This window comes from Cryphonectria parasitica (assembly GCF_011745365.1).
Source record: "Cryphonectria parasitica EP155 unplaced genomic scaffold M406scaffold_7, whole genome shotgun sequence".
Taxonomy (NCBI): domain Eukaryota; kingdom Fungi; phylum Ascomycota; class Sordariomycetes; order Diaporthales; family Cryphonectriaceae; genus Cryphonectria; species Cryphonectria parasitica.
Window position 1 is genome coordinate 1,827,377 of NW_024468915.1, and position 16,038 is coordinate 1,843,414.

The following is a 16,038-nucleotide window of genomic DNA, read 5'->3' on the forward strand; positions in this document are numbered from 1 at the left end:
AGATGGGAGAGAGGCTGATAAGCTGACCGGCGATCCACTATGAATACCGATCTATCGCGGCTAGGTGCGGCCGATCATGTGAGCCAACTGCTGTAGCAGCCATTATCTGTCAGGAGCTGCAACATACAGTAGAGAATCTGATAAGCTCCAGTCGGGGTTAATCAGAGGCGTAGAAGCAAAACGATAACGCCCATCGCGACTGCATGCACTGACCCACCATCATAGCATGAATGGACACAATAGTCGTATCATCACGAGTAAATTAGGGGCTTGGGCTAACTGCATGGACGCCATCAACACTCCCAATCCGGCTCCTATCATGCCTCTTGATGTCTGTTGAGACTCGGCTCGTCTACTTTAAGACACCGTCATCTGTCTCGATCCGGTGCATTGGGCCTTCAGGCTCGTCCGGACACATCTTTAGAAGCTGTCCTCCTTGTGTCAACGAAACACAGTGCCTACTCTCCAAGAAGGAGTTCACGACATCACCACCAAAGAATGGACGCCATAGACCAGAAGGCTGAGCCAACCTCGGCTACGGCCCCGAGGAGCGATGTTGACAGCGATGGCCAAATTATTTCGTATATCGACCCAGTCAAGGAGGCCAAGATGATGCGGAAATTCGATGTGAGAACAACCTACCATTCCACAACTTGGAGCAATCGAGACAGTGCTGACCCACATTGGCTCCAGATCTGGGCTGTTGGCCTTTTAGGTATACTCTACATGTTGGCGAACCTCGACCGGTCAGTGTTTTCCTAAAGCTGCACAAGAGAAGGGGAATAAGAAACTTGAATGCTGAAGTCCTCTGCAGGAGCAACATCGGCAATGCAAACATCGCAGGACTTCCTGAAGACCTTGGCCTCGTCGGAAACCAATATGGAACTGCAGTAACCTTGCTATACGCCACCTATGTTCCCTTCGAGACGCCCGTCGCAGTACTGCTCAAGATCATTGGGCCAAAGTACCTGCTTACCACATGCTGTTTCTGCTGGGGCATGGTTTGCCTCTGCACAGGCTTCATCCACAACTGGCAGGGCCTGTACACATGCCGGCTCCTTACTGGTTTCTTCGAGGCTGGACTGATCCCGTGCATCAATGTCTTCCTCGGTATGACATATAAGAAGTCTGAGCGTGGCAAGCGATCGTCGGTTATCTTCGCCTTCAGCGCCTTGGCCAGTGCCTTTGGGGGTATCTTTGCGTATGGCCTGACCCAGATCCAGACCAATGGACTGTTCACGTCGTGGCGGGCTCTGTTCATTGTCGAGGGTTGCTTGACAGTCCTTGTCTGTCCGGTGTTCTTCTTCCTCTTTCCTGAATCTCCAACGACGGCATGGTTTCTGGACGATGAAGAAAAGGAGATGATGAAGCTGCGTTACCAACTTGACCCTCACTGGGGTGTCGTTGATGATGAATTCAGCTGGAAAGACGTGCGCCTTGCACTGACGGATCCCAAATTCTTTGCCTTGTAAGTTTCTAGCAGAGCTTTTCAACCCATTGGCATACCCAAGGAAGTAATACAAGGCTAATTCTATACAGCTTCACGTTCCAATTCTCCGTCGACATCTCTCTCTATGGCTTCACGACATTCTTGCCCGCCATCATCAAGGGCTTGGGTTATACATCTGTCCAGGCCAACCTGCTTACTGTGCCAATCTACTTTTGGGGCCTGATCACCTTCGCATTTACGGCATACATGTCTGACAGATTGCATAACCGTGGATACTGGATTGGAGGACCTCTGATCTGTCTGATTGTCGGATATGCGATCCTGATATCTGTCGACAGCCTTGCTGTCCGCTACTTCGCCTGCTTCAGTAAGTCATGATTCTGCACTCTTTTCTCCCTCGTCTATGCGATCTGACCATGGTTTGTAGTCACTGTCATGGGCATCTACCCTACAACAGGTATGAGCCTCATGTGGCTCAGCGATAATGTGGCCCGTCACTTCAAACGATCTACCATGGTGGGAGCCACATTGACACTGGGAAACACCGCTGGAGTCGCCGTGGGCCAGATATTTGTCACTGGCGATAGCCCGAGATACATTAAAGGCCTGTCCATAGCAATGGGCCTTGCCGTCGTTGCTCTGGCCATGGTGGCGTCTCTCATGACCGGCATGCGCTTGGTCAACAAGCGGCGTGCAGCCAAGATTGCTGCCGCTGAACAGGCTGGAACCCCCTTGCCTTTCCAGCCTGAGTTAGGTGACAAGGATGTTCACTTTAGATACAGTCTATGAAGAACATCAGTGCGCGCATGGAACGAAATGTCTCGAGCATTTAGAGGCTTCAAGACTGGCTTAATTTCCTTATAGATTCCCGTTTTGGGGAGAGATAGTTCTTAGTCAGGGCGAGAATGGGTTCTGAATTTATTACCTATTGATTTTAGTTTCTTTTCCCGTCTGACCAATCAACTTACACTAAATGTTGAGTGGCTGATGCGACTTGGTGATCTCGGGGAGTCGGAGACGAAGTGTTCGCATTTGGAGCTTCGCCGGATCCAGCATGGAACCTGAAGAAATAAGCTTTGGCCATCTGAGTTCCATCGTATGATGGCCAAGTGCTCGACAATACCATCGTCTGTCTATCTTGTGAGCCTTCGTGAACAGTGCATTGACAACACAGCCAAGAGCCGAATCCCGAACCGGCAGATGCTGGGGTGTACTTATCTCCTCCATTTGACCCACATTCTTCCGAACTTCCAAGACAGGACTACCAACCAATTAAGCCGTGTTCCTGCTTCAGGCCTACAGTATTTCATCTGTTCAATCGGCAACCTCCATTGCTTATCCGACCAGTCTCCGGCTCGTCTCTATTTACCGATCAAAACCTCCCAAGATCATCATCATGTCTACGTCTCCGAGCAGCCCGGCGCCCACCATCAGTCCCGCCAGACGGGGCAAGCGAATATTCGCAGCGTGCAGGTTAGCTCAATCATGGCAATGGGCTCCACCATTCTTTACCTGAGGGGATTGGATTCCTCGCCGAGAAGTTCGTTGCTGACGGGAGAGCCAGTCGATGTCATGCGCAGAAGACAAAGTGTACGGGCGAACAGCCCTGTCGAAGTTGCGTCAGATCTGGCAGAGGCGCCGAGTGTACTTTTCCAGTCCGGGCTAGAAAGATTATTGTCCTAGAAAGGTCATTATATACCGCCTTCATATTGCTGCTTCATCGTGCGTCATGGCTTCGGATGCTGACAGGACCCATGCAATAACAGTTACATTCAGAAGCTCCAGGCCGACAATGCTGAGCTCAGAAAGGTTAAAAGTGCGACCACGCCAACAGAGACAAACTCTCCCTCTGGAGTTGCAGATGTCGAAATGGCTTCTCTAGAAGGCATGGTCAACTCCACGACTGGAGAACATCCTGCCAATGATATCAGCGCTGAAGATGCGGCTGATGCAGAGGCGTCCAACCCACTTCTCGAGCAACGTGTCCTAGCTCATGACATCAATGTGTCCTTGGGAGCAGTGTACGTAGGTGGTGCGGCTTGCACAGCATTCGCAACTCGACTTGGCGCCTGCGCACGCGGCCCTCAAACAGGTCACTCGGGCGAGGCGGCACCATATGCCGTGCCTGTGTATAAGCATCCGACCTTGAGCCGTCGTCTCCAGGAGCAGTACATTATGCCAAGTCGAGCATACGCAAACACTTTGATCCAAGTCGTCATGAGATTCATAGGTGCGGACTACCATTTGATCCGAAGAAAATCCTACATGGAGAAGGTGGATCTCCTGTATGATGGCTCCGAACAATCGAGTTCGCTGTCCCTATGCAGGTTCTTTGCCTTACTGGCCTTGGGAGAACTTTGGCTGAAGAAAACTGGTGCCATTGAGGATGGAGAGAAGACGGTGCCTGGAACGAAATTCTTTCTACAGGCTGTCTCTCTTTTCCAGGAGCAATACGAGGAGCCTAGTATTGAATACATCGAGACCCTCTTGGTACTGGTGGGTCCCCTCTTTGACAGGACAATACTTGCACCTTAGAACAACTTCGGAAGTGCTCACAAACAAGATCTAGTGCTTCTATTCCTTTGCGCTCAACCGAAAGAACACTGCGTTCGTCTACGCTGGCCTGGCTCTGCGCCTCAGCCAAACGATGGGTCTCCACCGGAACATCACATATGGGCCCAACACAAGTGCCGCAGATATCGAGAATCGCAGGCGGGTCTGGTGGACCGTATACATATTTGATCGACTCGTCAGCTCAAAGCTTGGCCATCCGATCATCAGTGACGGGGAAATTGATGCTCCTCTACCGTCTTATGATAACTTGTCGGAAGAGGACAAGGACGATTTCTTCGATCCCATGCAACTGATTGCCAATATCAAACTCTGCCGCATCACAGGTTCCATCTTGACCCTGATCTACGGCGGTCCTGCCCGAAAGGCCCCTGGCGACTTCATTCGAAATGTCCACACCATCCTGAACAACTTGAAGCAGCTGGACGCTGAGCTCCCCGTAGAGCTGAGGCTGGACCACACCAAATTCCCAGCATATGGCTCACGATCCGTCGCATCATTACGTCTGCACTTCAATCAGGTCTGGCACCATCTCCCGTTGTTCTCATCATTGAGGAAAAGTCAAACTAATTGTTTTGTGCCAGAATCTCATCTTGACAACGAGGCCAGTGCTGCTCCACGTGCTGAACTACAATCTCAAACGCCTCCGACCCGCGGCAAATATACAGGTGAAGACACTCTCACCCATGACCATTGCCCTGAGCGAGGCCTGTATCTACGCAGCAAGAGCGTCGGCGAACCTCCTTGAGCAGCTCTGGATCAGCGGGAATATCTCCACCTTTGGCTATTTTGATGCGCACTATACATTCTCAGCAACAGTGGTGCTCATGATCTCGGACGCCCTTCGTCCAAACAATGAAGACAGAGATGCGATTGCCCTGTTTACGGCTCTCCTTCAGTCCATGGTAGATGATGGCAACCTGCCGGCCCGCGAGGTCAATGACAGGATTGCCTGCTTGCGGAAGGACTTTGCGAGTCTGAAAATGTCGGGTAGCCTGGACGGAGGCCTGATGACAGAGCCTATCAAAGGGTGCATCACATCGACAGGCACTTTCGCCGCCAATGTTAACCGCAGTCGCCCTCTCTCCCCAACGCAGCCACGATTTGCTTTCACAGGTATCTCGACACCATCGAGACTAGAGAGCACCGTTGAATCGCCAGGGCGAACGGCTGTGGCTACCGCGCCCCTGGATGCGCCCTTTATGCAAGACTTCCTCGGGAACTGTGTTCAGGAATGGAGCCCACAGGAGTTTGAATTCCACAACGATGACGACGGTGTGTGGGCGCCGGCTTGGGACAAGGTCGATTTTCATCAGGGCGGTGAAGGCTCCAGCTTTGCTCCCTGAGTTCAGTCTCGTATACAGAATAGTCACGACGCAACGCTGAACGACTTGACGAATTTCTTCTTTTTCTCACTTATTTCATTCTCTTAGTTTCTATATTCAATAGGATGAGCTTGGAAATTGACATGTCCTGCCTACACTTTATTCACCAATGTCACCTTACTTTTGTCACCGTAGAAAAACTCCTCCAAGTTCTTCAGGCCAATCTCGTCAAAATTTCGCCAGCTAGTCTGAGAAGCCACACCGATGTGGGGAAGGACTGTGACTCTGAAGTTATCCCCCAACCTCGGGTTGATGCCCGGCTCATTGGCATGGACATCCAACCCTACCCCAACCACTTGGCCTCGATCCATCGCGTCCAGCAAATCATCTTCGTTGATCAAGCCACCTCTAGCAATGTTCACGATCCTAATTTTCCTGTCTTTGATCCTACTCAGCGCAGAAGCCGATATCAAGTGTCTCGTCTCCGTGGTCAGTGGACATGCCAAGCAGATGCAGTCCGAAACTTGCAGCAGACTCTCGAATGTGTCGTGGAAGGTCGCTCCGAGCTTCGTGCCGTCGGGTGAGATGATGCGCTGCTCAGCATCAGTCCTCCTCTTGCGGTTGTGATAGTGCACCTTCATGCTCAGAGCAGCAGCGGCTTTTTGGGCTATGGCCAGTCCGATATGGCCCATTCCGACCACACCCAGCACCTGGCCGCACGGATCGACTGCGATGGTCCCGATTTCCCTGCTCGCACCCCACTCTGTGCGGGCACAATGCTCAGCGAACGTAAAGTATCGATACGTATTGAGAATCAGGTGCAGCGCAGTGTTGGCCACCGCTTCAGTATTCGTATTTGGTGTGTTGGCATAGGCGATGCCTTGGCGTGTCAAGGACTCAATGTCGGCAGCATCATACCCATGGCCACTGCAGCCGATGTACTTCAGTGTAGGCGGATAATGTTCCAGAGGTGATCCTCGGAAGAGCTGGTGCTGGCTGTACGGACCAGCCTTGAGCCACCCAGTCCGGACAATGGCGTCAATGGTGGAGTAAGCCCCGCCAGGCCGAAGGCGCTCGCAGAATTCCTCCTCAGAATGGCAGTCGTATTGGATGATATTGAATTTCTGTCTGATGCGTTGCCAGGTTGGAGTGGACAGGTCTGCATGAACGCTGGAGAGGATGAGGAGGACTGTCGGCTTGGTAACAGATCCTGAGTTCATCAGATCTGATGCCTGGGATCCGGATTCGCTACCATTTCTCAAGTCCCCCATAGCGTCACTTACTTTTTGGATGGGCTTAATGGTCAATTGTGGAAGCGAAGAGACCTGCAGGACGTGGTCAAACTCGTTGTCTTGTGGTTGTGTCTTCTTCAAACTTCACTCCTGGGAAGACTTACAATGCCTTGCCAACCCTGAGTCCAGCGGCAATAAAATAGTATGCCGATAGCCTATTTTATTGTCGACACAATGAATATGACCAGTTCCTCTTGGACCTAAATCACAAGGTGTGCGAGCATCCCAGTGCAGTTGAGCCCAGCTGATAAGGTACCGGTGCAATGCCGATCAACGGATGTGAGTACTATCCGGCTCCGGACCGGCCGTAGCTCTTGAGATCGGCTATAGTGAGCCAATGAACCTCGACTTGCAGCAGACAGCTACAGAGGGCTTATTGAAGCTATTGAAGTAAAGTTCACAATTGTAATACAAAATACTATACATAGGCTTCTGCGTAAGAGAGTATAGATATGGGCAACGAACAACACAACTTCGAAATCAACATGGCTGAACAAATTATGCATCCAGCCGTCAAGCTGCTGAGATCTCTCATCAACATCGACAGCACCAGCGAGAAAGAACTCGAGATCGGTATTTTTCTGGAACAGCATTTAAAACAATTAGGATACACTGTCGAGCGCATCGCCATCACACCAGGGTCATCCAGATACAATGTCTACGCATATCTGGGACAACAGAGAAAGGCACGGGTTCTGATTACCTCACACATGGATACTGTGCCGCCACACATCCCTTTCAGTTTCGAAGGAGACCTCATCCGTGGCCGAGGGGCCTGTGACGATCTTGGTCCCTTGGTTGCACAGGTCTTTGCCGTCGAGGAGATGCGAGCAGAGGGCAAGATCAGCGAGGATGGCGGGGACATCAGCTTTCTCTTTGTCGTGGGCGAGGAGAAAGGGGGTCCGGGAATGATCGCGGCGAACGATATGGGATTGACATGGGAAACTGGAATCTTTGGTGAGCCTACGGAGGGCAAACTCGCACAGGGTCATAAGGGCCATGTTGTGTTTGAGCTGAGTGCCCAAGGAAAAGCCAGGTGAGTCCAACTGAAAAATTGGTTTGAGCAGGATTACTAGGGAGGCATAAATTCTTGATCAATGGCTGACTCTTGACTTCGGAGTGGAAGCCATTCTGGGTATCCTCACCTTGGAAGAAGTGCAACGACGGGGCTCATGCGCGCACTTAACGATCTTTCAGCAGTCGAATGGCCGTCGTCAGATCTTCTCGGCCCGACGACCTTCAACATAGGGAAAATTGAAGGAGGTGAAGGCTACAACATTGTGGCTGCATCTGCTAAGGCACTGTGTGGTGTGCGGGTGGCTGCCGATGTGGAGGGAATCAAGAGGCAAATCTCCGACATTGCAGCAAAGCACCCGGATGTAGAGCTTGATATTCTCTTTTCATACCCTGAGACTCTTCTCGACTGGGATATCGAGGGCTTCGAAGTGGCTCCTGTAGCATATGGTACAGATGTTCCGAGGTTGAAGGGGAACCACAAAAAAGTGTTGTATGGCCCAGGGTCAATTTTGGTAGCTCACGGGAAAGATGAATGCATCCGAGTGAGCGAGATACTGGAAAGTATTCAAGGGTATAAGACGCTTATTTCGAAAGCTTTGGAATGAATGCAAGAGACATAACATGAATGTAGTCTATTTGCATTCCAACGCCGTGTTTCACATACGCACAATTCTTTTTTCCTTCTCTCTCCTTTATTCTGATTTATCATTGTAAAGAAGGTGATCATCTCATAGACCACACTCATTACACATGCTGAAGCTGTCTTACATGATTGAATGCCTAGACATTCGGCTTCTAAGACGCCGAGACGAGAACAGCTAGCCCGTGGTGCGCTCACATGAATGACCCCTGGATCTCTTATGTGAGTAGCTATGTCACGTTGTGGCGGCTACGTTGCCCTGGCCAAGACTTGACGATGAGTTCTCGGACAACCATCAATCCGCAGTAGTACTATTTACGGTGTGCTTTCATTGGTGGTGATACATTGTTGTTGGCTACTCCACCAAAGAGATGAGAGTCTTTGAAGGATGCGATCTGGGGAATTAATATATGATCTTGGCATGCGCTTCTGTTACACTGCCAAGATAGATCTCATGTCCTTGGATTCATCTTTTGCTCATTCACATACGACAGTCCATCATTGCAAGTTCCGCACGACCCGATAGAGCTGGTGACTTCGATGGTCATGCACTCCAGATCCGACAAGCAGCACCTCCTCCACTACTCCCCCGCTTCAAACGCTGAGCCTGGATAGATCCTGCGCAAGGCATTCCACCGAGGCAAAGTCATCCTTCTATTCCTGGACTACCCTGAAGTGTACCTTAACATTCCAAAAACAAACACAAAGTTTCAAGAAAAAGTCCAGAGTCACGCTATTGACCAACCTCGCAGACCCCTAGTTCTGATCCTTGCAGTCATGGCCGACTTTCTTGGGTGGTCCCCTGATGACCACACACATACAAATAAGGATGGTGTTAACTTGCACCAATTGCGTTGACGCACTCACTGGAAACAGTTTTGATAAAATTTAGAAGGCCTCGAGATGTACAGAAAAATACTATTCGTGGGAAAACAACCTTCATTGACGGTCCTTGTCTCTCTTACTGGTGTTGGAGCTGGCCACCAAAGCACATTGTCCAAGCCCAGATGCAGAAGAATTCGCGGAGATAATAATTCTGGAAAATTAGGATATAAATGCATCTATATCTCCCGATTTATACGGTTTAATTGAGCCATCAATTCGAGGTTCATATCAAAACCTAATAAAGTTGCAATTCCTAGTCTTCGTTGACAACATGCGCGGCCTCCTTCTCCAGCTCCTCCTCGGGATACCAGCCGTTCTGGCCTGTACGGACCCTGACTCCGACCCTTGTGCGTCCTATATTTCTGCCAACGCTGCGACTGCATCTCCCTTCTGCGCTACCTTCACAGAGTCAACTGTCACCGCGACAGCCGGGCTGCCGGCTTGGGCGAGCAATTGTTCCAACAAGCCCAGCGCAATCTCCAAGGAATGCAGCTGTTACTTCACAGGCACCGGCGTGGTCACAACCTCATCTTCGGCGACCAAAACCTCTGCCACGACTAGCGTTAGCATCACCACATCGACCGGCCCGGCGACTACGGCCACCGGTACGTGTGGTGCGGCGAATGTTGACGCACTGGTTGGCTATGCCGCTGGCACAACGGGAGGCGGCAGCGGAGAGGGCACGACGGTCACGACTTGTGCAGAGCTAGAGGCCGCTGTAGCTGTCGGGGGCGTCATCAAGATCTCTGGGATCCTCGACGGTTGCGACATTATTGACTTGGGCAGCGACACAACTGTGCTCGGTGTCGGATCCCAGTCCGGTCAGTAGTTCATTAGCACCCACCCTCGTTGCTGAACTCTCGTGTATAAAAGCTAACTGACATCTCCCTTCAGGTATGACCAATGGAGGTTTCCGTGTCAAAGAGCAGAGTAATGTGATCTTACGCAATCTGTACATGCACGATGCTCCTGAGTCAATGGACCTCATCGAGCTTCAGTATTCGACGTACGTCTGGGTCGACCACTGTGATCTATCGTCGGAGGGCTTGACTGGTGACAAGGATTACTACGATGGCTTGCTCGATATCACACATGTAAGAGAGCCTTCACACAGCCATGTGAGGGCTATATTGATTGACACATCCCTCTCTGTTAGGCAACTGACTTCGTGACTGCGTCATGGAACAAATTTCATGATCACTGGAAGGTATGTCTCGCGGCGAGGTAGAAGATTCGGCGTGAACGAACATATGAGCTCACATTTTCGTCAGGGTTCTCTGATTGGGCATTCCGACAGCAATGCAGCCGAGGACACTGGGCACCTCCGAGTCACGTACCACCACAACTACTGGTCCGATGTGAACTCGAGACTCCCATCTATTCGTTTTGGTACCGGCCACTTCTACAGCTCATGCTTTGAGAACAATCCCACGTCCGGTATTAACTCCCGCATGGGCGCTGAGGTGCTTGTCGAGGAAAATTACTTTCTCAACACCCAACTGGCCATCGTGACCGACCTGGACAGCGACGAGGACGGGTATGCTGTTGACCGGAACAACATTTTTGTCAATAGCACCGAAGAGATCACACAGGTTGGCAGTTTGACACCACCGTATAGCTACACGTGAGTTTAATCAGAGCAGACGAGCGAATGTTGATGTATGCTGACCATAACGAAATCTAGTCTGGATCCCGCGTCTTGCATCTGTGACTTGGTAACAGCTTACGCTGGAACCGGGGTTGTGGGTTAGTTGTAAGGCTTGGATTCATGTATCATCGTGCTCAAGTCGAATGACTATTGGCTTCCATTTCTCGTGCCTCGTACGTCCGAGCATTCGTGACTTTCACAGCTCTGCCGGGCTTTTTGGTGCAGACTCACGGCGGTGAGAATTCAGAATATGACCCAAAGAAAAAAGACATACAAACTGCCCAGTGACCGCCCTACAGTACTTGAGTAGTGAATTGCATTATATGCAGCCATGAATGCGCATAGACTTGTCAATACTTAGGAGCCCTATTATATTGGAACATTCTGCAACCAGAAGTTTGTGAACCCTTCCTCAAGCTCCTTTATATGTACTCTACACAACTGATCAATTTTGTAAAACAAGCTAAGCTTGCATCTGCTTTCTACTGTTGTCCAGAACCACGCCTTCTCGCTCTAGAAACCATATCTTGAAGCATTCTACCAGGGAATATAACGGAGCACTAATCTGTCTTTAATCTGTGGAGCAGTAGCCTAATAGTAGTTCCATGACTGGAATCTCGAATATTTGCAACAGCCAGATACTTCAACGTAGCCAACAGAGCCCAGAATGACCATCTGATTTCCACGACATCTTAACCCACAGACTTTTCTTGCCTTACAGCCCTTTTTGTCTCTCAAAGATTCATGATCTCTATAGCTTTTGTGTTCATATACCAAGGTATCAATGACATTCCAACGTCTGCAATATTGAGACATTATACAACATCGCAGTGAACATATCTTTGGAGCTCTACCTCTACTATACCTTTGTTTCTTCAGATGATCAAGTACTTTAACAACGAAGTCATCCATGCCTCTGGAGCTCTCAGAGTCCTGCCGTCTTGTATGAAGCTTCAATGCCTTAATTCTACGATGACAAACCTTCCATAGACGACACCTCCAACTTGAGCACCTACCCTTTCTTCCATCAGCAGTGTGACTTCGCAAAGTCTCCCCAAGCCCTGATCGAAAACTTCTCAGGTGGACCCTTTCACACACAAACACCACCATCAGCAAAGACTGCCCTTCTATCCCACGTGTTTCTCTCGACAATTAGACGTGTTACACCGGCATTCCCATTTGGGCCTCTTGTTTCTCTTCACACCATTGACCTCTCCTCCTTCCTCCTCATTCATCACAAATACAGAACGCTGACCAGTACAATCAACCTCAGCCAGCACATTTGTCCCCACCACCGCATCTTTTTTTCCCCATTTCCCACCACAATCAAAAAAGTACTTCAAATATGTGTTTCACGGAGTTCATCGGCTACACCTGCGGCCACACCGCCACGGACGTTCTTCGTGTCTGCCCCTTGACCACCCGCTACAATACGAACCCCATCTGCACTCACCACGGCCGCCGTCCGGTTCTCGCCCAGGCGATGTGCCCATCTTGTCAACGAATCTTGCACGGTCGAGCCGTGCTGATCCTGGAGTGGGAGCACCACTGGATGCACGAGCGTGGAGTGTGCGGCTGTCCCGTCGTCTTTCCTGACCTGGTTCGGCCTCGCATTGTGGGCCGTGGTCAACCTTACTACGCAAGCCCGAGCGAGCCCGACTCGGACGACACCAAGATTGTCGCCAAGCGCAGGGGAAAGGGAAGGAGGGGCAAGAGCAGCGGCAAATGGGGGAGAAAGAATACCAAGAAAGACCAAGCTAACCATGGCCGCATCACAGCTGGAACTGCCCCAGGAGAGGAGGAAGACAAGTCAACACCTGGCTCATCGAAGAAGGCGCACGAAAGGGCCGAGCCTGGTGGAGTTTCTGTCCAGATCTCCTCATTCTTTGCTGTTGAGTGGGTTGCTGAGCATCGCCGGTTGCACAATGAAGGCGCCTGCCACTGTCCAGCCGACTTCTCCTTCTACCAGACTCCTGATACCTATGAATCGGATGCCCTGTCTGCAAAGGACAACCCAGTGGTTCCTGGCCGTAACGGATCCAACGAGTGGTACGACTACACCGGCCTAGGTGTCCAGGTGTCCTCCTCTGGACCCCAAGTGCACCAGGGACACGACGCCTCTCAGCAGGGTACTTCAAGCGATACCCAGTTGCAGGTGTACCAGCCTTCCATCCTTGCTCCACAGGTAAGTCCAAAAGTTCACCAGCCATGTAGTAGCTGAATAGCGCGTTTTTTTCTTCTTCTTCTTCTTCTTCTTTCTCTCTCTGGCTCATCAACGCTGACATTACCACGCCACTCTCAGGGAGCTCAGGTTCGAGATGGCCAGCCCGCACGCTCCCCAGGCGCAATCTACCAAGTCGACCCAGCCCACTCCATGAACCCCCTCTACAACTACGTCTGCACCGAGGGCGGCGAGTTCAACCAAACCGTCGACATCCAGCCCGTCGAGTACCCCAAGCCCGACAATGCCCCACTCCCCCTCGTGGGCCTGCCCATCGGCGCCGGACCAGAGGGCCCTCCGGCCCTGTGCCACGTCGGCGCGTTCGAAGACTGTGTGCTCCGCCGCCCTCGAGTCCCCGCGTCTAGGGTCTACACGAGCGAGGGCGTCGTTGCGATGCTGCTGGTCGAGGCCAACGATACGCGCGCCACCAGACTGGCGCGTCTCCTGCGCAAGAGCGCCTCGATCGGGTGTATTGCTGAGGTGGAGGCCGCTGAGCGTGGCCGCCACCCTGCGGGCGAGCGTCCAGGATGGGATAATGGAAATGCCTGGAGTGAGGCTGACGAGTGCCAGCGTTGGGATCCTTTGGTTGCTGACGAGTGAGTCGTAATGTGTGCTCTGTGAACACTACCCATCTTTCCGACTCTCACTTTTTTCTCTCGTTGTTTTCAAAGGGGAAATGGAAGAGCTAACCCGTGAGGACGGGCCTCAAAGCATATTTTTGCCACGTGGGAGAGGATGAGAGCTCGATCTCGTCATGGCCCTGTTTTCCTCCCCTCAGCTGTCTGCTTCAAGGTCAGTTGGCCTTCAGCAGAGCAATCTCTCGCTACTATGCAGAAGATGACGGAGCAAGGGGAAATGAAGTTTTGAAATTTTGGGACTTCGGTTTCAGAAATTTTGAATTGGACTTTATTTACGTGACTCCGGTTCCCTACGCTCTACAAACGGAAAGAGAGCGTGGAATAGTTAGGCAGTCTATCAATCAACTTGCGATATTTTCTCTTCTTTTGCAAATAGTGTCTTTTCGATAGCCTCTCCAAGGTTTACTGCCGCCATCTACCTGTCAACCTCACCTAAAAGGGGAGTTAGCAAATCTGTCCATCGAGGAGGATGCTTATCTGGAAGGGAAGACTTACCAAACACCAGATCCATGGTACCGATGATGGCCACTGCATCAGCTAGCAAGTGACCCTTGGACACAGCATCAAAACCACCCAGGTGAGCAAAGCCAGGCGCACGAATGTGCACACGATAAGGTCGCTCGCTACCATCACTGACCACGTACACTCCCATCTCGCCCTTTGGTGCCTCAATCGCCGAGTAGGTATCGCCTGGAGGTACAGCATATCCTTTGGTGTACAGCAAGAAGTGGTGGATCAGAGCCTCCATGTTCTCCTTCATAGCGGCGCGGGGTGGTGGCGAGATCTTGTAGTCCTCGACACGGACGGGACCAGCAGGCATCTTGTTCAGACACTGGTGAATGATGCGCAGGGACTGGCGGAACTCTTCCATGCGGCAGAGATATCGGTCGTAGCAGTCGCCATTGACACCAACGGGCACATCGAAATCAACCTGGTCGTACGCATCGTAGGGAGAGGACTTGCGGACGTCCCATGGCACACCGGAGCCGCGGAGCATGACGCCGGTGAAGGAAAGGTTGAGGGCGTCAGCGGCAGAGACAACTCCGATACCGCGGAGACGATCAATCCAGATACGGTTGTCCGTAAGCATTTCTTCGGTCTCGTCAATTCTGTCACCGAACTGGGTCGCCCACTGGTAGATATCGTCGAGGAGACCAACGGGAATATCTTGGTGAACGCCACCAGGACGGACGTAGGCAGCGTGCAGACGGGCACCAGAAACACGTTCATAAAATTCCTGTCGCAGAACCAGTCCAATTAGCACGATTTTCCACAATAGTAGTCACCGGCCCTCATTATTTTTCCATGCGCTCCCCTGGTGATTCTTACCATAAGCTTCTCTCGTTCCTCGAAACCCCACAGGAAAGGCGTCAGAGCACCAACATCCATAGCGTGCGACAGGACCGACATGAGGTGGTTCAGCACGCGGGTGATCTCTCCAAACAAGGTCCGGATCCACTTGGCGCGGTCGGGAATCTCGACGTTCAGGAGCTTCTCGACAGCCAGCGCAAAGCACTGCTCGTTGGTCATCATGGAGACGTAGTCGAGGCGATCGAAATAGGGGAGGGCCTGCAGGTACGTCTTGTACTCGCAGAGCTTCTCGGTGCCGCGGTGCAGCAGACCGACGTGGGGGTCGGCGCGCACAATCTCCTCGCCGTTGAGCTCCAGGATAAGACGTAGCACGCCGTGGGCGGCAGGATGCTGAGGGCCAAAGTTGACCGTGTAGTGCCGCACCTTTCGGCTTTCTATGGAGCCCTTGCGCGATGCCTCTGTGGTTCCCTCCTGGCCCTGCAGCTGCTGCATGCGATATGGGTCTCCGGCCGGCGAGAAGGTCTCGTCGACGGGGATCAGGACGGTGCCCCCTGGGTTTTGTGGTTGGGCATATCGGCGGAGGCTGGTGGTCGAGAAGGCGGCGGCGGCCGTCGTCGCTCTTGATGCTATCGCGGGTGTCGACGGCGACGTGGTCGGTCGGATGGGGAGGGAGCAGGTTGGCCTCAGACACAGCCGCTTCGCCGAGCGGCCTGCTAACCTGTGCAGGGTGACCATTGTGCTTTGTCCTAGTCGTTGAGTGGAGAGATCGACGAGCTGAAGAAAAGGTCGGGGAATTTGAATCTTCCCTCGATATTCGGTGTCGGCCTCGTCTCTCGTGCCAATGGCCTGGGCTTGTTGATAGGTGCTGTCGGTTGTGTGGGCGTCATTCAGTTCAGAGAGAGTTGAGGCAAAATCGCGACCCACCCGCGCTAAGCTCACTAAGCGGGAATCAACGAACAGTTGATTGGCTGGAATGTCGAGGTGGGTCGGCAACCTACCTTGCCTTTCATCGACAATATCACCCAAACCTTCAACATCGT

At 51.8% G+C, this 16,038-nt stretch overlaps 7 protein-coding genes across 7 annotated transcripts; 5 read left to right on the forward strand and 2 right to left on the reverse strand.

The window, feature by feature from the left end:
• Positions 1-498: 498 nt before the first annotated feature.
• M406DRAFT_332966 (MFS general substrate transporter) lies at positions 499-2,239 on the forward strand (the record flags this gene model as incomplete). The annotated part of the gene is made up of 5 exons (XM_040920799.1): positions 499-627; positions 694-746; positions 815-1,468; positions 1,540-1,817; positions 1,878-2,239. 5 exons carry the CDS (start codon positions 499-501, stop codon positions 2,237-2,239), a joined length of 1,476 nt encoding a protein of 491 aa, XP_040773571.1.
• Positions 2,240-3,018: 779 nt separating this feature from the next.
• M406DRAFT_12456 (uncharacterized protein) lies at positions 3,019-5,015 on the forward strand (the record flags this gene model as incomplete). The annotated part of the gene is made up of 4 exons (XM_040915377.1): positions 3,019-3,172; positions 3,333-3,946; positions 4,020-4,541; positions 4,606-5,015. Coding segments are annotated over 4 exons (1,700 nt in total), but the record flags the coding sequence as incomplete, so codon positions are not given.
• A 483-nt stretch (positions 5,016-5,498) lies between these two features.
• Positions 5,499-6,617, reverse strand: M406DRAFT_341787 (uncharacterized protein; the record flags this gene model as incomplete). The annotated part of the gene is made up of 2 exons (XM_040921702.1): positions 5,499-6,535; positions 6,599-6,617. 2 exons carry the CDS (start codon positions 6,615-6,617, stop codon positions 5,499-5,501), a joined length of 1,056 nt encoding a protein of 351 aa, XP_040773573.1.
• A 521-nt stretch (positions 6,618-7,138) lies between these two features.
• M406DRAFT_46663 (uncharacterized protein) lies at positions 7,139-8,260 on the forward strand (the record flags this gene model as incomplete). The annotated part of the gene is made up of 2 exons (XM_040924308.1): positions 7,139-7,674; positions 7,765-8,260. The coding sequence occupies 2 exons, from the start codon at positions 7,139-7,141 to the stop codon at positions 8,258-8,260; spliced, it is 1,032 nt and encodes a 343-aa protein (XP_040773574.1).
• Positions 8,261-9,451: 1,191 nt separating this feature from the next.
• On the forward strand, positions 9,452-10,931 carry M406DRAFT_264392 (family 1 polysaccharide lyase; the record flags this gene model as incomplete). Its single annotated transcript, XM_040917659.1, has 5 exons — positions 9,452-10,001; positions 10,075-10,274; positions 10,337-10,387; positions 10,452-10,804; positions 10,865-10,931. 5 exons carry the CDS (start codon positions 9,452-9,454, stop codon positions 10,929-10,931), a joined length of 1,221 nt encoding a protein of 406 aa, XP_040773575.1.
• A 1,242-nt stretch (positions 10,932-12,173) lies between these two features.
• Positions 12,174-13,649, forward strand: M406DRAFT_72586 (uncharacterized protein; the record flags this gene model as incomplete). Its single annotated transcript, XM_040925550.1, has 2 exons — positions 12,174-13,013; positions 13,131-13,649. 2 exons carry the CDS (start codon positions 12,174-12,176, stop codon positions 13,647-13,649), a joined length of 1,359 nt encoding a protein of 452 aa, XP_040773576.1.
• Positions 13,650-14,102: 453 nt separating this feature from the next.
• On the reverse strand, positions 14,103-15,733 carry M406DRAFT_264027 (NADH-ubiquinone oxidoreductase 49 kDa subunit, mitochondrial; the record flags this gene model as incomplete). The annotated part of the gene is made up of 3 exons (XM_040917630.1): positions 14,103-14,924; positions 15,017-15,581; positions 15,642-15,733. The coding sequence occupies 3 exons, from the start codon at positions 15,731-15,733 to the stop codon at positions 14,103-14,105; spliced, it is 1,479 nt and encodes a 492-aa protein (XP_040773577.1).
• Positions 15,734-16,038: the final 305 nt, after the last annotated feature.